Genomic DNA, 27,532 nt, shown 5'->3' on the forward strand with positions numbered 1-27,532 from the left:
TAAATCGGGTGAAAAATACTTGGTATTTTTACCCATTAGTAGCGCCTATTAGCAATTTGAAGCTGTTTTAGGAAGTGGATAACATGTGTAGCGTCCTGAGACTTCCCTGAAGACGAGAGAAACAATACTCGGGCAGAATATATATTCAGCACAGAGAGGGTGTTTGGGCTATTGGCGTGGCCTGAAGGCCAGCCCACCCAGCAAGGTACAAGAGGGCTAATCCAAAGTACAAAAGCGGCGCTTCAACAATACCGAGGGATAAACCACCATCGTATTACACAAGTTCTGCAAAAACATGCATTCACACCTTGTCCTCCCCTAAATTGACCAAGGATAACAAATAGCACAATTTCGAGAACTTAATAATATTTCCATAGAAACTACGAAAAGCGCTCAAGAATCAATTGTAAGTGCAAAAGGATGTTATGATTACATGAACTAAATGGGCCCGCAACAGGTTCAAATCCAGCAATTAGATAATCATAATGACTAGACAAACAAATCCAGAATTAAGTCGGCAAACAAGAAGCAGGAAAAATCACCTATATTATTTAATTATTAATAAACATTGGGTTTGCGCAACTGACTTGACGATGACGCGCAATTAAAGCCAAGCACTCCCAAAAATATTTGTTATGACTTACATGTTCTTGAGGACAAAATTTTAACAAATTTTGAATGCTTTTTGTTTCAGTCACCTATTTACTTATAAGGCAATGTGCGAAAACTGGTAGCTAGACCACACCCATCTTCAAAATGACGGTGCGCTACTTAAACTCTGTTGCAACCAACTCATGGTTCATTTTTATGAAACTTCTCTTCAGGTTTGCGCAATTTTTGTACTCAGACTTAAGATGGAGAGGAAGCGTTTATCGTTACATTTGGTTTGACTTTCTACTATTTTGTGGATTGTATTTCCTAATCTCTTTGACGTATCGTTTTGTGATGCCTGATTCTATTAAGCGGTAAGAGTCTACTTTCCATGTCACATTTAGTGTACCCTTTTTAAGTAACAATTACCATGTTACCAGCATCGTTAATTTTTTCCCCAGGTTTTTTTGATAAATTGATTTTATGCATTTGTTAAGTTCAGCCTTATTTACTTTGTGTCAAGTAATGCTCAAGTAACGTTGTTTATCGGTCTGATTAATTTTAAAGGTCTGTTTTAGTACACTTTTGATGTATTTTGCTTTAGTTTTGTGATAAGCATCATATATTGCCCCAGAAGTGTATTAGCAATTTGTCGCTTTAAATTTATTGTATTAGCCAACAGGGACTGTTATTTTTGCTTATATACATGATGTATTTTTGATACACAAGTGCATTAGCCTTTTACTAAGGAGTATTTTTTTATTGAATGCTTTTTGATAATTGATTTTGCACCCTTTTGCCAGCGCATTCGAGGCATATTGCAGCTTCTGCAAATACTATGGCGAGTACATCCCCGTCTACTTTGTTTTGGGTTTCTTTGTGGACATCATAGTTGAACGCTGGTGGGATCAGTTTCTCAATATTCCCTGGCCAGACGAAATAGCTATGAGTCTGGGCGCCTACGCGCTCGGTCATTCGGAGCGTGTCCGAATGCAACGCCGAACCATCATGCGCTACGTCAATCTCTCCTTTGTTCTGGCTGTACTCGATATGTGTTCGCGAGCGAAGTTGCTTTTCCCAAACGAGTTTAGTTTGGTATCTGCAGGTTAGTCGTTACCAGTTAATGTAAGTCATTTCTTAACTTCAAGAAATTCATGAAATCCTAAAAATCTCACAGTTTGTTCCTTTAGTGGATTTGTTTCCATGGTACTGTTTCTAAATTTCTCAGAAAGTGCTGTAAGGACAATGAAAGTTTTTTGGTTCTGACCCCCAGAAATTCTGAAAACACTATTACCCGTGCATTAACTTTGAACCTACAGTAGATTACCAGTGAATTCCCACGAATGGGTTTCAAAGAGAAGTGAAAACAAATACTTAGTGTGGGCAAACCAAAAATTTTTCTTAATAAATTTTGGCAAAAGTAACTTTTATCTCTACTTAGGTTTGGCGACCCAGGAGGAGTTACTACTTTACTTCCAAAGTGCTCCATTTCAACTCTCAGCGTGCTACGTAGAACCATGCTTGTGGGCGCAGGATATTGTCTCGCAAATGCGCATGGAAGGCTCTATTAATTCCGATCGCTCTGTGGAACTGCTCTGCAAACAAATTGCCGAATTTCGCAGTGGTCTTGGCTCTATTCTCTGCTACAACTTGATTTCCGTTCCATTAGTCTATACACAGGTTAGTGGAGGGCCAGTGGATCCCTCATCTCGGCTTATTTACTCACGTACTTTAACATTGAATTACCATTTCTTCAGGTAGCCATCTTGACAGTCTACAGTTACACTATCTCTTCCCTCTTTGCGTGGCAATTTCTGGATCCGAATAAAAGTGTCATGGGGGATGAAGTGGACTTGTATGTACCAATTTTTGGCCTTCTGCGTTTCTTTTTTTACATGGGATGGATTAAGGTAGGCGGCATATCTGTGTATTTTGTTTACATACTTCTCCTTTGACATCATTGCGTGTATATGTGGACTGCGGTAATTTGTGAATACTGCGTGTCATTGAATGGCTTTGTAAGAGGGTTTTGCATGCAACAATTGCCTTTAGCTCTGTAAACATTGTTTACTTTAGAATTAGAGCTAAATTCACACTCAAAACCCGTTATTTTTGTAGATTGTTTATTAATATCAGCATAATTTGCGCCATTCTTAGCATTAATTGATGTTGCGACGTCGCAAATATAAATAAATAGTTCTTAAAAATACTTTACATTTTGCTGTATTTTAGGTGGCTGAGTCGTTAATTAATCCATTCGGTGAAGACCAGGATGACTTTGATATTGACAAGATAGTTGAAAGGAATCTTCAGGCACGTACAAACGAACGATTATGAGTTTTGTTATTTTACTAATGTCAGTAACTTATTAAATGCTAGCACTTTCTTACTCGTAGATGTCCTACTATATCGTGGATTCGATGTACGAACAAGTACCTCCGCTAAGTCGCGGTGTGGTGTTGGAAGTCATGGAACAGCCGGAGAGTCAACGACAGAACTACATGGCAAAGATTTCGCGTCGTGCCTCCGTTTTGAGTAATGAGCTCTTCCTTGGCTCCCTCACCAATGTCAACATTAACGCTAGAAGAAGGCGTATGTCGTCGATATTTAGGTACGAAAACTCAGTAGTCTCTCCCTTTCATGCAAATATCAGTTTCTTTTAAAATAATGCTTCATTCTTCAGTGCTATTTTAGTATCAATGAGATTGGCTAATATTTGATCAGCTTTTTTTGAGTTGACCACATCGTTGACATTCACTTTATAAAATTATTTAACTTGTTAGTTAGTGGAAGTTCATTGTCTGCCACTTTTACTATTGTCTCTCCTCCAAAAATTTACTTTAGGTGGCAGGAGATTGAAGTCTTTTTTTCGGCTGCGTCGCTAATTTTGCCTTGGTGCCATTTATGTCAAAGTTTCCTTTGGTCAGTTCAATCACCAATCTTGAATAATCACCCCATCTTTAGCATGTTTTTTGGTATCAGTGGTTAATTAGCAACTGACCAGCTGTTTTTCGATTTATTGTGCCTTGTAGTCTTTCTTCAGATGCCTATTATCTCAAGTCGATAAGTCCTCTATATTTTTCACCACTTTGTTGTCTCATTGTAAAACATTTTTGACATTATTTTTGCCTCCTAAAAGGCTAAAATTCTAATTTACTGTCGCCACATTTGGTGTTCCTTTCATATTGGCGTTGGAATGATCGAGAGAACCCCACCAAACCTTTTTTCTGCATTAATGCTACTTACAATCGCCCCTATAGACAGTTTTCTTCATGTTCTTTTATATCTACATTTGGTTAGCAGTTCGATTTCTATTTCTTTGCGTTGAATGCATTATTGGCATTCGCTTGTAATTCCATCTTTCTTTGACCTCTACTCCAGCAGTTAATCAATGAATCGTGTACGTGATTCACGTGTAATTTACTTGTTTTGTTTTATTTTTCAATGCTTAAGGTTAATTAGAAGTTAGGTCGTTGCTTTTAAGTCGCTTACTTTCCTCTGTTTGCCTTTGTCGTTTAGTAACGAATTTTTAGTTATTTAAGAGAAATGACCAAAAGTTAGGGAATGGTCTTTTGGAAACAAACCTCACTAATGTCTCGTCATAGCCAGTGGTGCTTCGGATCACTACGTCTAGCTGTTTCTTCTAAAGTTATCTTTGGTGAGGTGTTGATTACATTGTTGTCTTCAAGTTGGCTACCTTGTTGTTCACTAGTGGTGTAAATGCCTGGATACCTACTCTAGCATCTGCTCTGCAGCTCGTAAAAAAGTTGTGAACATCGTCGAAAAAATGGCTTTAGAATATGGACGAAATAAGAGGAAGATCAGGTTAAAACGTTCTTTAGTATCAAGCTTTTTTATTCTTTTTCTCTCACTTGTAGATCAAGACGAGGCCATAATTCGGTTGCGGAATAGACATCTTTTTGAGCGCAATTATTCATTCATTTCTAAGTTTTAATTATTATGTGTGTTTGCAAGCGAATGTTTCAAATAAACTCATCTTTTCGACGAGGTTTCGCACTTAAGCTTAAATGGCCCCAAGTTTCATTTCACGTTGTTGAGACCTTTTATAGTTTTTTTAGGCATCGTCACTTTAAAATGGAGTGTCAGAGAGAACCCACCTCATTTCAAGGCAAAATTATGACTGTCAGAAATGACCCTCTAGTCCCTCGTCTAGAAGAGAGTGGTAATCAAGCAGATTGAAATTCTCAGTGTTTGATGAGCTCTTACATGTTTGACCCCACATCTTTGAGAATCGAGTGCCCTGAACATGGGGCATAGATGATTTTGCCTTGCAAAATATTTGTGAAGGGTGAGTGGTTATGGCTGGCTCAAACACATTGTGTGATTCGTGTTTGCTTGAATGTGCGCTTCAGGTGAGTTCAAACCTATAAGCCGTGGGGAGGAAATGAACCTTCCTGCCCTTTATACTTTAGCGACCTATGAAGACGCCATCCTCCACGCGCTATTAGCATTCTTAGGGTCTTAAACCAGAATTGAAAGAGAGGAACTCAGAGTCCGTTACAACTGGGAGCAATAGATTAGTTATCGGTTTCAACTCTCGTTATTCGTAACCGAACAATCAGGGGCTCTGCCATTGTGCATTTGACAATCTGCACGGCATCGAGCCATACCAGTAACCCTCAAGTAGCCCCCAAGACATCCCTGCAGAAGAATGAAGGCATGCTACTCAAGCTTAATGTATCTATTTAACATACAGAAGGGGTTTGAGCTAGTGGAATGGCCCAGAGGCCAGCCCATCCGGCAAATGTACAATAGACAAGACACAACTTGGCCCTTTACCAAACCTGAGAGCTAAACGAACAACCAACCTACCAACTTATGTGATCTTTCGTTTTCAAAGGAGTCTCGGGGTGTTACATATGTACCATTAAAAAAAAGCAAATTAAAGCAGCATTTGCTGTAAGCCTGCGCGATAGGAGTCTGATTTGTCTCTGTGGGCATGGTATGAACAATTCAAGTGGTTTCAATAATTTACTCTGGTAGAAATCTGGGAACTATTCACGCAACGTAAAAATGTTCCATAGAAAACATTCTAAGTACCAAAATTAACACAGGTTTGCTTAGTACTTCCTTTTGCAGTAATAGCCCAATCACTGCTTTATGGAATGACGGTGAAAACATATACATATGTGTCAGTCGGTTTTGAATCCTGGTGGCACAAATGCACTGCAAATAATAAGTGCCTCTAGTAATTAATATAATAAAGTGCGAGGTGACATATCTATACCTATTTTAATACCTATACTAATAAAGCACTCAAGGACCAGACTCTGATTAGGTATTGGTTTAAACGGTAAGGTGTCAATTTAAGGTGGTCATTGTATACTGGTGTGCACAATGTTTCACCCTGTTTGTTTACGACATTTAGTCCGTTTGGGCTTCTTCTGCAGGTCAAAACACATCAGACTTTCTCCACTCGCTGATGCGTTTAATTATGGACCAAACAATATTTCCATCAAGGACAAGAAAGTTGCTGGTTAGCTCGGCGTGCACATAAAACGAATGTGTGTTTAGGTCTGTTCGGTGATGATAAATTATGTGAACCTGATGGTTTTCAAGCATCGTTAGATGAATGCTTCGGCAATTGTCACATGTTGATTCATGAGGCAAAGAATCCGAACCGAAAGCGGATAATGGTTCAGGTATCGAATACTTCTAAGTTTTTGAACGATCAATTCAACCAGCTATTTCGGAAAGGGAATTTTGGTATACATTTATTCTTTTTAGGTTCTGGATGATCTTTCTGACAGCTTGTGTCGAGTAGCCGACTTGGCTGACTGTATTCGAGCCCTACATCCTGATGAGGCTTATCAGCGTGCTGCAAATGAAGTCTGTCTTCACGTTGGAAATCTCGTTGAAAGCCTAAACACTGACGTTGGCCTTTACGATGCTGCAGTTCGAGCCGTCCATGCTCAGACCTCATCGTCTTCTAGTCCCGAGGCTCAGACCGATCTTGTAGACAAACGGGTGCTCAGCCTCTTTGTAGAGGACTTCGAACAATCTGGTGTACATCTCAAGGATGCGTCTGATCGCCAAACGTTTCTTAAAGCAGCCTCTCGGAACCTAGAACTCGGCGTTGAATTCAATAGAGTAGTCTACATTCATACGCCCCTAATATCTTTTCTAGATCGCCAACACACCTGTCACCCTCAGCTCCACCCTCTTGAGCTCCATTTCAAATGACGTAGACTGGCGTCCGTTCAGCGGAAAGAAGCTCTACTCCCCCTACTACGAGGCACCTCAACAATTTTTACGTGCCCTCAGCTACACTCTCTTCTTCGGTCCCATTGAAGGCCAGGAATACCGGCTGGTTGAGCTCCTTGAGGCCAGGGACAAAATGGCAAAGTAGGCGACTGTTTCGTTTTAACTGCCCTTATTTGCAGAGCAGCGGGCAAGAAGTCATTCCTTTATCGCGCCGTGCAACAGACGAGTCTTGCGGAGTCACCTGAAGGGGTGGAACATTTCCTAACGACGCTCTCCACACTCCTTACACAGACAGCCACCAGAACGGCGCTCTCCCATCTAAGAAAGGATCTAGAACCTCAACAGGATCGTCTGCGACCCTGGGACATACCCTTTCTCATTCATCAGGGCCAACAATGTGGTGGATATGAGGTGAACATACCTTTTTTTCCATATTGCATTGATTAGGCGTGTCTCAATGTTTTGCAATATTTTTCATTTATTTCTTTGTGCTTTGCTTATTTAACTTATACATGGCTTTTTTTCAATTCGTATCCCAAGACATGGGAGCTTGGATATTTTATTTTCTTATCTAAGCAGGTAAGAGGTCGCTTTCAAATCCAAATGTTTACTTTATTAGTTGGAATTAGAGCTATGCAAAATGAATTATCACCTATAATTTATATGATGTTGCGTCTGATCTAGCTTTGAGGAGGTCTGCACAAAATTCAAGTGTTTGTAAGTTGTCCTAGTTCTGTTGGCACAGGTTGGCACTTGTGCCATTTAGGGTAACAGATTTATAAATGTGCGGAAGGTTTGGAGGCCGAAAAACTGCTAATACGAGCAGAATTGTCGGTAAAGTTAACACTTCAGTGTGTGCATTATAGCGCCTACAGGCCTTCTTCTCGCTGGGCGCATGCATGGAGGGCGTGAGCCAACTGGCGCACAGCCTCTTTGGTCTGCGACTGGAGGCAGAGCCCGCCCTACCTGGCGAGGTGTGGCATCCGGATGTGGTCAAGGTCACCGCTTATACCACGGAATCCCACGTGGCGATGGAGGGAGAAGAGGTGCACCCTTGGGAGGTTCGGTACCCTATTGGGCCGGGAGTACAGGTGGGCACTATCTACTGCGACTTTTTCAATCGGCCGGGCAAACTACCCACGGTACGTGAATCCTTTCAATTTTGTTTTTTGGTCTATAGAGGAAGTTGTATGCGTTTCTAGATTTTTTATGCGAATTCGCTTAAGATTCCCTCGTTTACCTGTTTGTCGTTTTAACGGTGCTCTTGTGATCGGAATTTGGTTGGTCATCTGACTTTCGGTAGTATCAATGCTGGTATCCCCATTTTCTTTCAGATGTATAGTAGTGACAACTTTATGAAACTTTCTCCGAGTCATGATTCCTAAAGTGACTACGTTGTACCTTCTCATATGTATCAGCAGTTAAGTGTACTTTTGTGGTATAACTTTATATTGAGAAGGTGAAAGACACCGCCTTCTGTTCTTTTTCTAATGCGGAATTCATCCAATACCATACTTCATTTACGGCAAATTTTCTGCGTTTTCTTCCTCTTCAAAACTATGAGTGCTTTAATCTCTTTTTTTCTAGTTATTCAGGGACCGACTTTACATCTGCCCTTTGTTCTACTTCTAAATGGATAGATCTCATTTCGTTGCGGCCACTTTCTACTTGATAATGATCGAAACTAGTCCCAGTTCTGACCTCTCAAATGATTTCCAAATTCTTGATCGCGTTTAAAATTACTTTCCAAAGCAGACGTTTTCAGATTATCCCACGTTTCATTTGTTAATGTTTCAAGCCGTTCATACCGTTTCCATGGCGATGTTGTGCAACACTAACACTGCTTTCTTACTCATTAGCACTAATGGTAAATACAAAACCAAAGTATTGGTCTCGATAAGGAGGTATCAGTAGCTAAACCTAGCACCACTTCACTAAATTTTGTCATGTGCACCAAATTGTTGGTGCTACTTAGTTGTACTAATGAAAGGTGATTCCATTGCTGGAATTGTCAGAGGTGGAATGACCTAGCTACCACAATCGTAGTGCTTTAAGCTTCGAAAGAAAAGTAGCATATATGGCATGAACGGGATTCTAATTCACTAGCGTGGAAGCCGAGGAAGGAAGAAATACCAATCGGTACTTGTCTACTACGAACCTCCTTGTTTCGATCGTCATCCTCGGCCATCGCAAGTCTTCAGGTGAATCTGAAATAAGACGATAGGTGACTTCACTCCAAGTACGAAGGCAAACTGGGAGATCGGTTATTTGCTTTTTTGAAAGATGGAAAACTGCGAAGGACTGTCTAATCGTATGTACCCTTAAATTATTTTCCATTCTGCTACGTGTCAGATGCTGACACTTTTGGCCCAACGGTAGCGTTGATTGGGCTCTAAGCTTCTACAGCCGAGTCTAACAATTTGACCTGAGTTTACTCAAATTGTCTCCTGAAGCTCCACTCGCTTCAGCTGTCGCTCATTTGATAGTTCGAGCTTTGATGAATCCATGATTTGAACACTTAAGTCGCTAATTCTTACAGGCTGGGTGTCCATGTGCGTGAACTTGGATCCTTTTTAGTTCCTAACCAGATAGTCAATAAACAGACCTCGCTACAGATGTCTTTCATTGACACCTATGGGTGAGCAAAGAGGGTACGGCGAGTTCGCACGCTCCTAATTCCGGGGTAGTAGAGGCTGTCCGGGTCACTCGGTGGTTCCGGTCACCCGTAGTTGTGCTAGCTGATTCGCATTGATCTGATATCAGCCAACCAGGAGGACATGAGTACGAACGCGACTTTTTGAAATGTTTGGAAATTACCCATGAAGATGAAAATATGGAAAATTTAAAATGGGAACGTTTTTTTGGGGGGTACAGGCATCTCCAGTAGTAGCTTCTTCATAAGACCATCCTGAGTAAATAAGACTTGTCCGCTTCCTGCTTGCCATACTAACATTATAACTCGTTTCCTTTCACCGAAACATGGCTAAGTAACCGATTTACTGCGAGTAGCTAAGGTGTCCCTCAGTTACGAAAAACAGCTAGGTTACAGCCGTCCGTTTTCTCCTGTGCTTATAGGACTGCCACTACACAGTGCGGGGTGGTCGTCACACTGAGAACACCATGTTTGAGTCACACTCGCCTTACCAGTATCCAGTAGTTGTGCTTCAGCTAAACTTGGGCCCAAGTCCTGCTTCCAGTGAGGACGGAACTCCGGCTCTGTTGACACCTGGACAGGTGGAGAATCTCTTTCATGAGTGGGGTCATGCACTCCACTCGGTGCTTGGACGCACGCGCTACCAGCATGTTACCGGAACTAGGTGCGTTTTCTCCGTTTATCCATCTCCATTCAACCCATAAGTTCACCCTCCTCGGTTTCTTCTAATGCGGATCCATCAACTTACCTTTTTTTCTCGATGAGAGCTCGTTGTTTTGTTTTACCTAATCTTTGGATCGATCTGCTTCCGACACTTCCGATTAAGATGGCAGGCAACAGTGGTAATGTGTACGTGCATGGGACAGTGTGTGGTAAGCGATAGAATTTCTTGTGGATGAATGGGTGAAATTCGAACCTGCAGATATCTACATGTGCAGAGGACTTCAAGCATGGCATCAACGCACGTACCCTTTTCCTTTCAGTTAACATGATCACATCATATCACTCATATCAAGGAATGGATTAAAACAAAACAAAATAATCATGACCAATGTGCAAAGTTGTATAAGTGGTGCTGATTTTTAACGAAATTGGAGGTTCGCAGAACCCCTCGTCAGATGCATTTACGCGCAGGATGCTCGAGGGTATGCTCCCACGGTAGTGGTAGGAGGTGCTAGCTGGTCCTTGGTGTCGTATCCATCTAAATGTTTCAGTAATTTGGATATTTTACGCTCAATTATCGGGCAGCTGTCCACATATGTATCGCAAATCTGCTATCTTCTCCCGAGGATACATCCGCTGTCTCACCCCAACAGATGCAGCACCGACTTGGCCGAGCTCCCCTCCACCCTAATGGAACACTTCGCCCTGGACACCCGCGTGACAGCTCAGTACGCACGTCACTTTCAGACTGGTGAGGCACCCAACTCCGATGAGGAGATGAAAGCCCTTCTTTATCTCAACGCTAGCCGTGGCTATGGAGAGAGCGTCGAGGTCATGCTTCAGGTAGGCGTCATCTGTGGCTTTGTCCCTGTTTGTTGGAACCCTTTTTGGAGTACCGTTGACCGACTAAGGCCATAAGAGGCGGAAAAAAGTGCTTACGTCGCTTATAAGTTGGCCGATTTATAGACACGAAGGTCCTTCACTTCAAATTAGGACTTCGAAGCTTACAAAAAAGACCAAATTTCTCGAATTAAAATCCGTGTTTACATTTCGGTATAGCCTCCTGTTACAGTTATGCACTTGTCTCAGCGTTCAAGTATTACATGGGACAATTCGGCTTAAAAGGGTTTATTATCCCTCCTGCCTCTGCGTTTGTCAAAAACTAAAACCTAAAGTAGTGTCCGATGTGAACCGCCTTTTTCAAATTGCAGACATTCAAGACAGGTTATGTGCCAATCTGCTGAGGATGTCTGCTACTCCAGAAAAACGCCTTTTCGGATTTCTAGAAGCGTCTACTTCCGTGATTATTTCCGCAAACAACTCAGAGACCACTTTTCGCTTGCTTCCACCTTGTTGTCTGAGATCGCATCAGCCGGACTTTAATTGGGCTAATGGTCACCCTAAGCCCAAGGTTAACCAGTCACGATAGACGCGCATGACTAGGCCGGCTCAGATGTGCATCCGGGATGTTGTCACAGTTTGGACGCTGGTCCGTGGACGCACATCGCATCTCCGTTTGCTCGCACGTAGGCCGATAATGACATCCCCCTTAATTTCTCATCTGTTAATGGTTTGGTTTGGGGACTCCGCTAGCGTCTAGGTCAAAAGAACTAGAAAAATCCAGGTTATAGGAATCGGCAACGCCGTATTCAAAACATGAGCTCAGTAGAGCGTGAACTACTACTTGCGGATCAGGTGAAATGGATGGAACCTATATAGGCGCAATTCAAGCAAACCTAATCTAGTCTGTAGAAGACTCTGATGCGGAATCTCGGAATCGGACTAAAATGATAATTTATTGAGTTTGTTACAAGCAGTATCACACGGTTCCACTATGTTTCAAATTTCGGTCCCATATTTGATTCCTGGTTAAGCAGAATGGGGCGTTTTACTGATCTGGGTTTCCTGGCACTGATGATGGGTGGGAAATCCGACTTCTGTTAAGAGAACTCGGAAGAGCTGAGCATCTGAAACATGGAAGCTTTCTTAAGCCTAAGGTCTTAAAGGGTCTGAACTTCGATGCGACTGTATCACTGCCAGAAGGCATTTTTGACGAGCAGTCTTCGTTACCTAGTCTGAGTTACAACTATCTCAAGTTGCCAAAATGCCGTGATAGGGACTATGTAACCTAACCGGGAAGGGTCAAATTGTCAGTGCGGAAGCTGCAGACTCATCGTCTCCGGTTTGTGGTCGTCCACATGCTCAGACATCTGGGCTCGTCTGGTTATTATGACCGAAAAGAATTTCTCTATGACGATGCAAACAGCAACAACTGAGCGCCCACCCTTGGTCACCCTCAGCCATGACATCGCTTTGTTTCAGTCTAGGGAGAAAAAAACAATTCCCGGTCAATGCGATTTGCCTATCCAGCTCGGCCAAACCCTACCGACACCCCAACAACCAGCACACCATTGGCGAAAACAAGTGGACATCTTCTTCCTGTTGATACTGCGAGACCTGGCACTTTGTCAAGTACTCCCGCCACGAATATCACTTGTGCCCCCGGTGTGACACTGTTAATCATGGGGATAGGTGCTGTCAGTCTGACTCGTCCACTTCCAGCGGGACACCACCAAGCATGCAGAGCGTAGTCAAAATAAGCCCCCAAAGCTTGTAAACTCTCCGATATGATGAATGCACCTGGTCGCCGAAGGTTTATCGCATTCCTATTCAATGTCTGTGAAGGGGGACTACAGCTGGACACCCGGCTCCGGCGTCACTGTCATTCCAAGGAAACTATGGCGTCGACTTTGGCAATCCACCGGTTCATGGGGTAACTGAAACTGTCACTGATGTAGGTGGTGGTCAATTGGGGCTCTCCAGGCGACTAATGTTTCGAATCCTTCTGTGGTGGCGCATCATTATTCAGAATAGACCGTGCTACATCACGAAGGCCAACCTCAGCCTACTTGGCTTTGATTGGTTTGGCAAACGGTTTGGAGACGATATCGATTAAAGGCATCGGCAGTCAGATGCATATCATTACTGCATTCTTCGACCGGTTGACGGTGATCGTCAAAAAGGTTGCCTTAGCTTCCCTCTAGCCATGCCATTCGGAATCTTTTGACGACCGCTGCCAAAGGTCAAGAGGCGGCAAAATCTGATGAAGCATTAAAGCAGGCAATGGGCTTCGCTAAGAATTAGTGGTCTCCTCGTTTTTCTGATAACAATGTTCCTTATTCGACACAGAGTTAAAGGTTTGTTTTTGATCTCAATTGCATCGGTTCTGAGGAATACTTAGCTTTTTTTACAATCTATGTGTTGCCTCTGTTTCGGGCAAAACTATGCGAAATCCCCTTTTGATAGATCCTCCATCGAGTCTGTGATTTTATCATTGGATTTTCTTAATAGTTGGTCCACTCAATCCTCGATCAACGGCTGCACTCCGACTCCCCCTCAAAGGTGCTAACACCCTTCCAAGGAATTCCCAGCGCCAGTCCACCATCTGCTCTTTTATTTGAGAACCTCTTGATGGAACACTGTAGTCCCTGGCTGTCAACGGATCTGCCATCGCAGTTGCAACACCTACCCGTGGCCACCACACATCGATTTGGCCATTTGTGTAGCTATGGTGGGCGTTACTACTCTTACCTCATGGCACGAGCTGCTGCTGGGCTGATTTGGCACAAGGGGTTTGCGGGGGATCCGTGGTCATCGGGTTTTGGACGGGTGAGTGGAGCTATCTTCATTGCTTCTCCTCAGTTACGCCGTAGGGATCCGCCCTCCAGATCTTGGTGAAGCCCGGATGGTGTGCCATGGTGACTGCATTTTGGTCCATCCAGCTCTTTCGTTGTGCTCGTATTTTGCAGAGGTACCGTGACACCTTGCTTCGCCACGGCGGGGAGCGTCGGCCTCAAGAGATGCTTTCCCGTTTGTTGAACGAGGATGAAGGAACAGCAGATATGGGACATCTCGCCGCGGGCCTCTGCGAAGACATTGCGGTTCGCGAGGAGGCTGCGCGGATAATTCTGGCGCGAATAGGGAACGCCTCATGGAACCTCGTTCGATAGACTGTCGCCCCTCATTTACCTCCCACTCTTCTCCCTCCTCCTATGTGTATACATGACTCATCCCCGCTTCCCTGGTCTTTCACTCATGGTGTCTGTAATGCAGAAAGCTAAAGAAGGCTTTTTCTTCCCATTGAGAGGTTAGTGTAGAAAGTATTTGTCTTTTAAGCAAATTGCTCTAACAGAGTCGGTCTTTTAGATCAGAAACTTACATCGCGATGTTGTTCGTAAAATTTGGCATTGTGTTTTGCGGAAGATACGTGGCAATATTGTCATCCTGGAAAGCCTGCTTTGGGTGTTGCACTATCGATGCACTCTGATTCAATGTCAAAACGGCTTTAGCAGTTGTCATCCACTGACAAAAAAACAAGCTTAAACTTGGCTCGTGATTGAAAATAGCTAGTGATGGTAGTGAAAATTCTGACCAAAGTATGCCTCGTCCACCCCGGTCTTTTCGGAGGCTTCACTCTTGTAGTTATTTCAATCCACCTTTCTGAAATTGTTACCAAACCGGCTAAAGTCAAGAATACTTTGTAATGAAATGGACACTGCTTTGGAAAATGCTGAATAAAAGCATTCACACGATTGACACTGGGCGGAAAATCTTCGTGGCCGTCAGCCATCGTAGATGTAACATTGGAAACAGGTTACGTCGGTATCACTAGTTTGTAGCGATTCAATAGACTAACTTGGGTCTACGCCAAACTCTTGGGCTTAAACGAGTTGATCTCCAGTAACCCAAGTTGCTAACATTCTAGGGGAAGCCACTGATTGTATCCACTCCCATACCCCTTTTGTTTCAAGACTTAAATTTAGGATCAAATGATTCGCTTGCTCTCGTCAACAGCGAAGCAACTTCAACTGACCAGAACGTAGTTGAGAACTGCTGTGACAGGATGAGCCAATAACCGTCACGAAAGCGTTGAGTTGATGCCAACTCCGAACTTGTTTGGAATTCTGGACCACTACGTCGATTTCGTGCTCTAATCGAGGACACTTCCACCCATCAGCTCAATCCATTGTCATGACCACCCACCACCACGGCGTTGTGCACCTGAAGACAGCTAGGTCAGCCAGGTGGTTGAGAAGTTCGGTCACGGGTTTCGGATCCTCAGCCAGAAACCCCTCTCATCTCGAGCATCCCAAGGCGTGAATGCAGATTTAGTCAACCCTAACCTGATTCCTCAATCAATGTTTCCTCGATCCTTACCACGAAGCTCCAGCTGCAGTGTGAATCGAGATGCCTGCCAATCTCCCGTACGCAAAACAACTTTTCCATAGCAAGACGCATAATAGGCGTCCACTTGGCCATGACAGCTACAAATTGTTTACATAGCTAGCGACTTCTCAATGCAATGACGCTGTTTTAAGGTCTTGTTGCTGGTCTGCAACCAAAATTTGTTTTAGTCGTAACTTCAACACCGAGAAAACCGACAAAACCATCCTTTTAATGTTGTCAAGCGACTTTAAGACGCAGTTAACAAAACACCACAGCCACGTGTATTTCATTGCACGCGTGTAAAGGAGCGGGACTGAGACAGACACAGAAGGGTGAGGATGCTGAGGTAGACTGCTCACAGGAAGGGCTCAATGTCGATCTCAAACGCGGAGACGCAGAGGGAGAGATCGAAGTTGCGCAGCACGTTCGGATGCACGACGCCGAGTCGACCGATCGACTGCCCTGAAGGCAAGAGGATGATGTCCGCGCAACGACCCCGAAAGTACGTGGGATCTGCAAAAAACACATCAAACCAAACAGCAGGGTCACGTTCAGTAACCAGTTTCGAATAACTTCGGAACTGCAATTCGCGTGAAACAGCTAAAAAACACGAGTACGTCTAATTTTGGACCCGATAAATATCTACCTGTTGCAAGCAGCAAAATAGGTGATTAACCTATTCGATGAAGGCTGCTGCGTTGTGGATCAAATCGGAGACGAGGCGAGAGTGCCTCCGACGCTAGAAAAACGCTCCTGCTTGATTTCTGGAGGTTCCATCTTTACCGACACACGCAAACTCAGGTTGAGACCCAGTTACGGGCATTCTCCAACAAGCCGGCCGCCAGACTCGTTCATGCACATCGTACCTCTGTGCTGACCCGCACACATAGGTCGGGAAGGTCATCTGTCCTAAAGTCTTTATCTATTGATGATCTGGTTTGGTGCTCAGAGAGGAACTAAGCCGCTTGTCCACGCACAAAACGGCGGCCCTTTATTATATTTGGGCTAAAGGAAAGGGGAAACTAGTAGAGAGCACGACAAAGGGTACCGTATTGATGGATTGAATTTGCACCTCCCTAAAAATGGTGTCATTGCAATAGGCTACGCCGAAACTGGCTGAGAATATTTGGTAAATCAAGGTTTCTTTCAGTAGTTCCACCTCTATGCTAAAATGTAGGTGATCATGACATTTTAGATCTAAGTCTTAAACTGACCCACACGAAGTGCTCAAGCGCTGAGTTAGGCTAAACCTGTAACGGCAAACAATAAGCACCTTAGCCAAGCTGCAACCGCTTGAATTTCGTCCAAAGGTAGCGGGAGTTTCGAAAAAACGATTGTCAACAAACGTCAAGCATAAACACATGCTGTTGAATTTTATGGGGTAAGAGTGACCCACCATCAACCTCCTTCATACGATAGGCCAGACCGTCAGTTTTTGCGTTCTCCTCGTAAGCCACTTCAAGGACGTGCATCAAGCGATCGAGAAGGCCGTGGACGACCTCGAATCCCGAAGTCTTGTTGGAATAGACGGCGCATACACGTCTGTTGTTGCGGCATCCAACGTCTACAGGAACAAGATCCAAGGGAAAATTGAATAAAGCAGCAAACTTCCCACCTCAGGCCAAAAGATTTTAGATGACTGAAAAGCGGTTTCGTAGTATTGCGAATACATATCATAAAAATTAAAAAAAAATAACAACCTTGGAAACAAAGTAAAAAGTCGCGAAGGAACGACGCTGATTTGAATTATAAGCTACTACATGAATCTTTCCATTCTCCCGCAGGTTGGTTTCTGCAACGGTGGCGTAGAGTTATAAACTAGACTACAAACTCCCTTGTGTGGCTCCATAGCAAAACCCTCTCCGAGCCCCTTATGTCTTGAAATGGCCTTAGGGACAACTCAGAGGCTATAGGGTTCCACTTTAACATGTAAAAGCTTTACCAAATTTAGCTTTCAAATTACCATCATTTTGTCTACCGTACGCGAGGCAGGTTCTAAGTGAAATCCACTTTGCATCGTAGTGTGAGGATGCAATTCACTAGAACGAAATTTCTCAAAAGCACCGACAAATGAACTGTGTGTATGTGTGTGTGCGTTCCTCGGTCACATTGCCAGTCAAAAAGCCTTGCCGTTAAAGTACTCAGAAACCGCCCGCATCGGTTCCGCAATACAATTCGGTTTAAAAAGACACGATTAAGAATTCCAAGCTTCGCATCACAGAGATCACCAATGACCAGAAATTAAAATGTGGGTTTGAATGACTGACGCACCTTAATGATAGCCAAATAACGGGAAATCACTGTGACGTGTGACAGCAACGTTAACGAGTGCGGACGCATTATTTTGATCAACAATTATATGAAAGAGAGCAGATGGAACGGCACGCTTGACCCCCAAACATAAATGCAAGACATCTTGGACAATTGTGACCAAAAAGTGCGACGGTTTGTCTACTATGATTGAGGCTTGGCAATACCTCGTATCTATATCACACACTGACTAAACTATCAAGGGTTCTGTCAGACTTTGAAGCGCAGTCTCAGAAGCTACGCGTTTGCTTCATAGACCACAGTAATATATTTCCCGACTATCTGCACTGGGGTTCCCGCCCGGGAAATACTTAGCTGTTCTATTTACGGAGTGAAAAAAAGCATATAGTTACCCAAAAGTGCTGATAACCTCATAATTTGCATACCCCGATGGTTGAGTTATATCTCAAATTTGACTGATTACGAAGGGCTAAACAAAGAGAATGTTTTAACTTGGGCTTTACCGCCAGCATGCAAAATTGTCGTATGAAACCTCTGCTTAAATAAGAAATATGCTCATTATTTCTACATAATAGCATCCACAAAATATGACAAATAGGACATTGGGCTGGTAGACCATTACCCAAAACCGAACTGCGAGTCCAGGATATGTATTCCACTTTACCCGAGGGATGAATAGAGGAATTTATCTGAGATGGATGGAAAGAAAACAATCCAAGATGGCTGGATCACATCAAGAAAAACAAAGCCATGAACCACCTTTGCTGGGGTCTTTCAACACCACATCCTGGACTTCGAAGAGCTTCAACGGCAGGGGAAGACTTCGATTGTTGGAGAGTGTGGAAAGCAAGCCTGGAAGCAGGGTTGTGCGTACCACCTTTGGGGGAAAAAATAGGGAAAATTGGATTAAAGTAGGAAAATCACTCATTTCTTAGTACCCTCTCGAGTCGATGTTAGGTGCAAGGAGTATGAAATTTTCTATTTTTGAGATGGCCCAAAGTGCTACCAACTTTTTTCGATATTCCGAAGGCAAAAAACTATCCCGTTCCAAAATCCGTACTTTGATTTTTTAGCTGCAACATATATCCTGTTACCTCTAAAATATGGAAGCAATGCAGACAAGTAGGCACTTCCACAGCTGCGCAGATTATAGCGGATGAACACACACAGCAGAGCCGCCGTTCAATGATTCAGAGCGCGCCGTTTAGACAGGTGAATTTAGGATCGAAATAAGCCGATTGAAAGAAGCGAAACGAATTATTTCAAAGGTATTCGTATTTACTTAATCCGTAAAGGGAGAACAACAAGTGGTGGTTGGGTGGAATTTTGTCTGTAGCCTCAAAAGTGGTAACACGCGAGGCGGAAGAGATGACGACAATCCAAGACGCATCATGTTATAGAAAGCAAGACCTCAACATTTAGAATTAGTTGACCTGGTCATTCGTTATTCTGGCCCCCCCCCTCAAAATTTCTCAAGTGATGAATTGCTTAGACTGCTATTAACACCCCCAATTCACAGGTCAGCAACTTGCCTGAAAATCGAGGGTCTTTGGGTTGCTAATGTGAACAGCCGGTTGATCCTCCAGCCTTTTCTGCAGGTTCGTGCTAATATCCGCGCGTGAACACTAAAAATAAGGTATAAAAACACTGTTTTTAAGCACCCACTTATAAGCGATTTCATTAAGCTATATGTCAATTGTAGTTAGGAAAAGGGATGCTATTAACAAGCCTTAGCTTGAAACGCCGTTAGATGAAATGCGATCATGGGTAAAAGTTGTTAGTATACCAGCCAACGTTACATTTATTCTTTGTTGCGAAAAATGTCATTTCCTCTCCAGTACTGAGCAATGTAGCGAGAACGAGTGTCGAAGAGGTTGTGCCTATGCCTCCATGTCAGTCGTCTAGACACAATTGCCACACACTTTAGTGAACCAGGACATAGGTAGATCTAAATAACGCATTTCACTTGTCTACAGCCTTCAAATTCAAGTCTTCTACTATCAGGCATAGACTTCAAAATGTTCCAAATTCACTTTCAATCTTTCACTTCTCGCATAAACGATGCTGTGTGAAAAAATTAATGCCGCACCGAAGGTACACAGCAATGTACTCATGGTACGCGCCTTTGAGGGGACATTGAAAGGTAGATGAAGCAGCCCCATCCCTCCTTCTTCGGTGCAACTCACGCAAAATCCGCCTTACCAGGCAGAAGCAAATCACATAACAAGCACAAATACTATAAGATTATCCCTGCCTCTACGAGGAAAAAAAAGGTGGAAAAATTTCCTGATCATCCCCTGTACAAACTCTAAGCCACAGTTCACGAGAATCTACACCTACATATGAAAATTGATGTGAAGAGGTAACGTTTGTATTTGCAATCCGAGGTGGAGGCGAACTAAATAGGCGTAGAAAAGCGTCCAACATAATGGGTGTTATAAAAAGTGGCCAAGTTTTATGAACAGAGATTTGGGTGAGCAACTAGTTTTGGTGCTATCGAGACCAACAGCAAGATAAGAAGTAGGCAAAGGACTTCAAGGCAGATGTCTTCTCATGATTTCCCGATTTGCGTGTGAGCACAGGTGTATGAGGTGTGTGTGCGAGTTTGGCGGCGGACCAGAGAAGAATGCCGGAGTCTGGGTCTGCACCCGAGTCACTCAGTCGGCTTAGTCAAACCATCTTGGGCTTAGACAGACTAATGACCTATTTAAACTGTAACAGACCCGACCTTGGTCAAACAGGAGGGGGTGAGAGAGAGGCGGTTTCCAAGATGTTCGCAAAAACAACCACGATGACAGATACTTCTAGAAATTTGAGCAAAAATGTTCTTCTGGGGTTGCACCAAGCCCAACAGGCTACGAACTAGGGATGGAAAGAGGAATGAGAAAAAGGTATTCGGCTCCTCGGCAGAGACTTGTCTCGCTAAAAAAGAGCGGTTAAAGCTAGGGTCAATGAGAACTCAAGGCGAAAGGCACAAGAGAATAAGCAAAATGGCTGAAAGGATGTTCCTCTTCATTATAAAACTAAATATTTGAGCATCCTTTATGGCAAATCCAGAGGAAGAGAAGGATAAGCGGTGGATGTGGGAAACTCACGAGAGAAAGTCAAAGAATGGCGATGAGGGAAGACCAATCCACGTAGCAAATATATGCCAAAACCTCATTTGAAGACCATCGGGTCTAGAGTCAACGGGAACTCAAGACAAGCATAGACGAGAGGACAGTCGCAGTTGCCTAGACCCCTATCTGGCACATACTTTGACGAACTCAGGGCTAAAACGGATCAGAGCACGGGCAAATCTTGTGCACCTTCTTAAACAGAAAGTGTAAGCACAATACGCTCAGAAACGACCTAGAATTATACTCTCCATTCCCTCTGTCACTGCCCAAAATTAATAAAGACCATGGCAAACTCAACCATCAGATAGAAAGTGGAATTCAAATTAACACAAGTAAATGAGGAAATAATGACCAACATGACAAGTAAGAGATTGCAAAGACTTTATACTACAGTCAGTTCTCTTGAAGCTATATCATCCAATCTGATACGCATCAGATAGGATTTACGAGAAAGACGACGATGAAGAACTCACAAGAGAGAAGGTAAGGGCTTCAGTAAAGCCGCAGAGAGCCACCTCGGCGCGAATCATGTCGGTAAGACGGTTGAGCGGCTGTTCAATGACCATGGTGAAGGTGGTGGGTAGGTTCTCCTCCACGCGATCATATCCATAGGCAATGGCCACGTCCTCCGCGATGTCGCAAGGGTGCAGAATGTCTTGCCGAGTCGGTGGAATTCGCACTGATAGCACGCTACTTCTGTCTAAGCGTGGCAAGTGATCACAAGAGGCAAATTTAGTAATTCAACCAATTCCAAAAGCACAAGCTCTTACTTATTTGACTTAGAAAGATTGCAGATTTTCTTACTTCAACCAAGTGTCACATGTAAGCAGTCTTTGATCTTTACTGGCCGCACCAAATCGTTTCATAAACAAACTAACAGGGTTGTACACAATAGACGGATGTAGGATGTTTGTAATCCAAGGAACGTGACATTTCTTTTCCTTAGATGTCGAGCAGTAGTAAAACAGGTCAGTTGGGTGGTACAATCGTTGGCATCACGTTCAAACAGTAAAAAAACTGGGTAGATGTGGTGGACGAATTCTGCCTGTAAGACCCTGCTAATGCACACATTTGATTTTCAGCTGTTATGCTACATCTAGCAAGCCTCTTAAACGTATTCCCGTCTACGTGTAGAGAAATAAAAGCGAAAACTACTACAAACGCCCAATTCTTATTCTCGGTTGTTTGTTCTAGTGCAAAGTCCAATTAAACAATCAAGAGAAATGCGAACAAAGATCAGCTGTCCGTAAATCCTCATTTCAGAAGATAAGTCATAGCGAATCAAGTATTTATACTTAGGAACTGGTACAGAGCATATAGATAGCATTAGGTTTGATGCGAGAGCGAGTCCAGACAGTATCAATTCGGAGCCAACAAACTGCTGGGTCAATGCTCTACAACTTCATATTTGTTTATTTCATCTCACATTTATCCTCCGAATGTCTAGTCAATTTCGCATGCGATCTTAGGATTGTCAAATGCTAATGGCAATTCCAAGAAAAGGTGATAAACATTACCTGGAGTGATACCATAAGACACTGGATGAATGAGGATGAGATGAATCAGTGGCTCTCTCCTGCCCTACATCTCATCCCGAAACGCGCTATTAGGTCTTCTGCATCCGAAATGTTCTCAGTTTATAAGGGACAGCATTGAGAGCTTGGCACATATTTTTGTGCTTGTGAAAGGTCTGTGAGGCGCATTATTTGACACTTGTCGGATGTAATAAATAACGTCTCAGATCTTATAAAATATGATGTTTACATTTCTACGCTATATGTACTATTGAACCAGTCACTTCCGTCTCTCACGATTTGACCCCTAACGCTTGGATTCTGTTCCTTAAAATCGGTCCTCAAGTTCTCATTAGTCTAAGCGGAACTCCAATTCTCCAAGCTACTGAAATAGTGAGCACTGCGTGTGTACATGTGCATAGGATACGCAGATAAGCACAGCAGTGTCCCCTGAAACACGAACCAGGATACTCAGATCCATTTACGGAGCAAAGGGTAAATAAAATGTGAATCTATAAAAAGCAGAGCGTCATTTGGACCGAGCAACTTGAAATCTCAAACTAGATTGAGGCTGTGCACGACCTCTGCCGACTGGGAGGCATACACTTGAACACGGAAATGATTCCTCCCGCTCTCCTGATTAATCCAACCTCACCCCCAAGTGAAACGAGAAATCGACTTACTGCATGCTTTATCCGTTGATATGTGAACATCCTTGTTAGCCACGCAGCTGGTGAGGCTCATGCGAGTGAGCAATTGGGTGACTTCAGTTTCACTACAGTCAATTCCCACCAGGGTATTTATGTACTTCATGCCCACCAACGCTGTGCGCCGCTGTAGGCGCTGTTTGAAAAGCGAAAGGAATACCAAAAAGGTCAGAGGAGCTCCTTATTGTGTGTGCAAAGGTGTAAGGAGTCAACTCACGGGGTAGTAGGCGCAACTGCCATCCCACTGGGTGACCTCCACTTGTTCCGCCCTAAAAGCAGAAGTGAGGATTAAGGGTTGGAGAGACACCCTTGGGCCAGAACGTAAAGGTTTAACATTTTAAGAGTAATAACTGCACTAATGTCTATTTGACTTCTATCCATACCACAATAGGCAATAAAAGCACGAGTAAAGTAGAAGTTAGGCCTGTTTTTCGGCCAACAATGGTAGGGGCGAAAATCTCCCGCAGCAGGTAAATTTACGACACTGAATGCGAACATAAGTGAACTGAAAACTGAAGAAATCAGAGCCATATAGTGGAACCTGCAGGAATTTTTTTCTCAATTTCTGTGAAAATGGGATGGATAAATTGAGATGGAACTTGAAGCAATGAATTAGAGTCCATAAGTCCCGCTGTTAAAATATTCAATACGTTCCCTTCCAGAAAGTTGAAAGAAAATCAATCGAGGGCGTGTTTTCGACTCGACTAGGCTATTTGTAACGTGTATTACTGGTACCAGCCATAAGCTGACAAGAAACGCGTATCACTGATTTGCGAGGCCGGGTTAAGGTGAGAAGATCTGGGTGTGACGTATGTGGGACTTTGGTAGCGAACATACTAATAAAGAGATGAACAAGAAGAGGATACAGAAAAGTGAGTACTTTGCTTCCAAATATTTAAAGTTCGACAAGTGGCTTCCTATGAATGATGTAAAAAGTATACATTTTAGCAAAATGAAGCGTATCTGGGGTGGTAAAAATTAAAGCCGTTTAAGAGATGAGTATCCAGAAACACAAATACAACTACAATCAAGTCATTTGAAATTGTAATAGTTGCGTGAATGAATTGGTGCTAAACAGGAAAACGATAGAAACAGAAGCAATCTTTACTATTAAATACGAACATGAGTCCAATTCGCGTATATGCACGATCTATACTTGCTCCGCGAACGTGAGAGAAAACAAGGATCGTGATCTAAAAATTGTTGAAACCTTAATTCAGAACTCCATCCTCAGGGTGAGGTGAGATTCTGACATCTAGTGGTATTACCATGTGTGATAAGGTCCTGAGGGCAAAACTGCTTCGTACGAGAATTCAAATACGTCTATTTTCGATTTTTGAGGGAAGGAGACTATTTCTTCAGTATCGCTGAAAGCGGTGCAAAGTTTGCCTTTGGTACCTGAAACGGATTTTGCTAACACCGCAAAGAAATGGGAGGTGGAAACCGATTCTCCCTAATCACTAAGATGAAATGACGGAAAAGCCAGAACAAACATGGAAGTGCAGACATGGAATACAGTTTCTGAAATTAAAAAGTCAAAAGCAGACTACTTGAAGCTAGGTGAAGCTAGTTAAGCCTTGATGCAAATTGTCCTTCTCAAAAAGCCGTTTCAAGTAAAACACTGTGGAGGTAAAAAGTGAGTGAACGCCTCGGCAAAGTCTTACTGAAAATCGAGGCCCAATTGAAGTTTAGATGGGGGAAGACAATGAAAATATGTTGAGAATCCTTTTCTTTACGATCTTAGAATAGCATCCCATATGCAACTACAATGACTTTGAACCGCAAAGACAAACAGAATAAGGTGATAAAATTTGAGCACATCAACTTCGCAAGGTATCAGCGTTACAAGAGTGATGCAAATGAAAGTGTGATCTTACGTGAACGGACGAGCACAGTACTCTGAGAACATAGTAACGATGGTATCCACGACAATGCTAGCCTTGTTGAGATCAGTTGCGGTACACTCAATAAAGACATTCTTGGTTGCTAAGGTGATTTTGGAATGCTCACCTGTAGGAGAGAGAATTAAATGAAAGGATATCACTAAAATCTACTCCCTCCCTACTGCACTTCCATATTTCTATAATATTATTTGCGCTACTTATAGTGGCTTAAACTGCTAGCATCCAAACCTTCTATTAACACTTTCGTTACCAGAGCCTCGAAGGAAAGTCGACTACTCAAGACGTACAGACACTTGATTGATTTAGTGTGACACCGGCGTTTATGTCACCAAATTATATGATCTACCTGCCGCCTTGAGTTTTTGAAAAGGTGTACCTCCAAAGTAACACATCGTATATCTATTTTTCTAACTTGAACCCAATTCGTTAACGACACATCTAGACGCTTGAGTAAAATAAGCGGGGTTTCACACATGAGTGATGCTGGGGGCGAACACGTTAGGCACCACTTATAGGTATCTAGCCATGAAAAGAAACATTTATCCCTTAAAAAATCGAAGATATCTGCCTTCTGGTTAAGTTTCTAGCCTCCAAGCATTCAAAGTGCTCGAGTGCGAGACGTGGACGAAGTGATGAGGCAAACAGACGAATGTCACAAGACAGCGACCAATCACGTACCAACGGTATTCACAATCACTGTTTAAACCCCTCCGAGATGCAGTCCATTACATACCCCATAACCCAATAATGCAAAGCTGAAAGGTAATCAGAAACCTACCGTTGATGATAGGAGGCATGGAGAGCACTGTGCCTTTTGAATCCTTAATCAGAGAATAGACCGGCTTGTCGCGAATGATATCCAGATACGCTTTCAAATGAGATTCATTCTACAATACAACCAAGAAAGGACACAAGCAAGTAGTCAAAAAAAAATGAAAGTTACGGGTGAAAGAGATCGCACACGTACCGAATAGAGCTGCATTAGTTCAACAGCTGTGTACTCCTTGGTCTGGTTTAACGGTCTAAAACGGATGTCTCCGGGTGGCAATGCAGTGTAAATGAAGGGCGGTGCCAGAGTGTCCAAATCATGCGTTCCTATGGCAACGAGACTACGCTTCCTATAGTTCGGGGAATGATGGAAAGAGCGGACCCCATTACTCTTCACTAGACAGGTTTATCAATTCTTTCAAAACTACTTTCTTCCGGCCTTGAAATTTATCGGTGAAACACTTCTCTGTTCACATTAGAGGAGAAATAGCACAAATTAACATCGCGTTTTTGCGAGACGCACATAATGGGTAAAATTAGTGCAATCCTTTCGCTGTAAAACTTAGCAGAACCTGGCTTGGTGTAAGCCCCTGTTGTTACCAAAAGTTGATATATCTGTCAGACATAACAAATTAAGCACTTTGTTCCACGCCTTCAAGGATTTACCTGTGCAAAGGTGCTTGTTAATTAGAACTAAAAACAACATTCATCTACAAATGCGGAACTATATTGATCACAAAATCGTGCAATAGTCTTGTAGGATCTCTTTCCAACGCATGAGGAGGCCAAATAAACTGATAAGGAACTTTGTTTCTACAGACAAAGTCGGATGAAAGTGGGATCGGATGCAAGCTTATCTTGCTGGGAAGGTGTTAAACACTAGATTTTAGCAGCGATTGTCAGTAAATGAAGTGTCCTAAAAAGACTCCTGCGTTAACCTAACATTCATGAACTGACTAGCCATTTTCGTTTCCACCTCACTTTGGATTTGTGACCGACTGGTTATTTTATATGTGATCATAGAAACGTCTAAAACTAATGGTAATCCCAAGAAAAGGCGATAATCATCACCTATTGCGAAAATCAGACTGCGGCAAAATTCACCAAAGCAGGTGTATGGCCTTTTCTCGAAAGGGCATTAATCTCCAACTCACCGACCGATATTCTGGTGTAGTTTATCTTGCAGATCAATGAAACTCGCGTAACGCCTCTCATCGAATTTGATGTCTCTTAGCACGGCGCAGACAACGTAGGGACGAACCAGCTTCACCTTCAAGAGGCATATTTAATGGGACAGTATACTTCAAAAACTTCGGCATGCTTTAACCCCCCCCCCCCTCAAGAAAAAGTGCACGACTCACGCTCTCCGTGGCCATCAACCTTATCGGATTCTTCGGTGCGATAGCTTCGTACTCTGGGGTGACTAACCTAAAAACGGTGAATGTAGGAGTCTGTTGATCACAAAGACGATGAATGGTGGTTAACAGGAAAAGCAATACATTACTTGTTTTGAAAAATGAGCAGAGCCCGGGCGAGTCCCTCTGCGCAAAGGAGATCGTATCGATTGGCAGGCACCTCGACCTTATAGATAGTTTCGGAACTCCTATCTGAGTCGACGGCAATTCCGTGCTCTCTGGCTGCCAATTCTTGTTCTGAGGTCTAGGCAGGGGGTAATATTTGCCGCCCGAAAAATTGAACTACTTACTATCTCGTCAAGTTCCAGGCCATAGGCGAAGCAGAGGTCGTCAAATTCTTGCTCAGCTAAAGAGAGCTTGGTTATGGATATAGCGGTAACCTACTATAGCTACGACCGAGCTTTTCAAAAAGAACCTTCTCTGGAATTGACACAATAGGCATTGCCAAATACCTACAAATAATAGCAGGATATAGT

At 43.1% G+C, this 27,532-nt stretch overlaps 2 protein-coding genes across 2 annotated transcripts; one reads left to right on the plus strand and one right to left on the minus strand. All coding sequences in view use genetic code 11, as the record gives it.

Annotated features, from left to right (window-relative positions):
• Positions 1–756: 756 nt before the first annotated feature.
• EGR_01229 (Mitochondrial intermediate peptidase) lies at positions 757–14,142 on the plus strand (the record flags this gene model as incomplete). The annotated part of the gene is given in 16 exon segments (XM_024490478.1): positions 757–965; positions 1,395–1,696; positions 2,033–2,259; positions 2,277–2,501; positions 2,824–2,886; positions 2,988–3,183; positions 5,924–6,088; positions 6,127–6,254; positions 6,340–6,702; positions 6,740–6,957; positions 6,996–7,227; positions 7,683–7,958; positions 9,892–10,133; positions 10,786–10,975; positions 13,484–13,801; positions 13,942–14,142. The coding sequence occupies 16 exon segments, from the start codon at positions 757–759 to the stop codon at positions 14,140–14,142; spliced, it is 3,555 nt and encodes a 1,184-aa protein (XP_024355297.1).
• Positions 14,143–15,713: 1,571 nt separating this feature from the next.
• EGR_01230 (Phenylalanyl-tRNA synthetase beta chain) lies at positions 15,714–27,498 on the minus strand (the record flags this gene model as incomplete). The annotated part of the gene is made up of 15 exons (XM_024490479.1): positions 15,714–15,871; positions 16,755–16,922; positions 18,389–18,481; positions 19,158–19,254; positions 21,222–21,448; positions 22,946–23,105; positions 23,187–23,238; positions 24,847–24,979; positions 25,652–25,760; positions 25,841–25,991; positions 26,796–26,911; positions 27,003–27,069; positions 27,146–27,300; positions 27,347–27,402; positions 27,441–27,498. 15 exons carry the CDS (start codon positions 27,496–27,498, stop codon positions 15,714–15,716), a joined length of 1,800 nt encoding a protein of 599 aa, XP_024355298.1.
• Between the last annotated feature and the right edge of the window lie 34 nt (positions 27,499–27,532).

Source organism: Echinococcus granulosus (genome assembly GCF_000524195.1).
Source record: "Echinococcus granulosus chromosome Unknown EG_S00004, whole genome shotgun sequence".
NCBI classification, from domain to species: Eukaryota; Metazoa; Platyhelminthes; class Cestoda; order Cyclophyllidea; family Taeniidae; genus Echinococcus; species Echinococcus granulosus.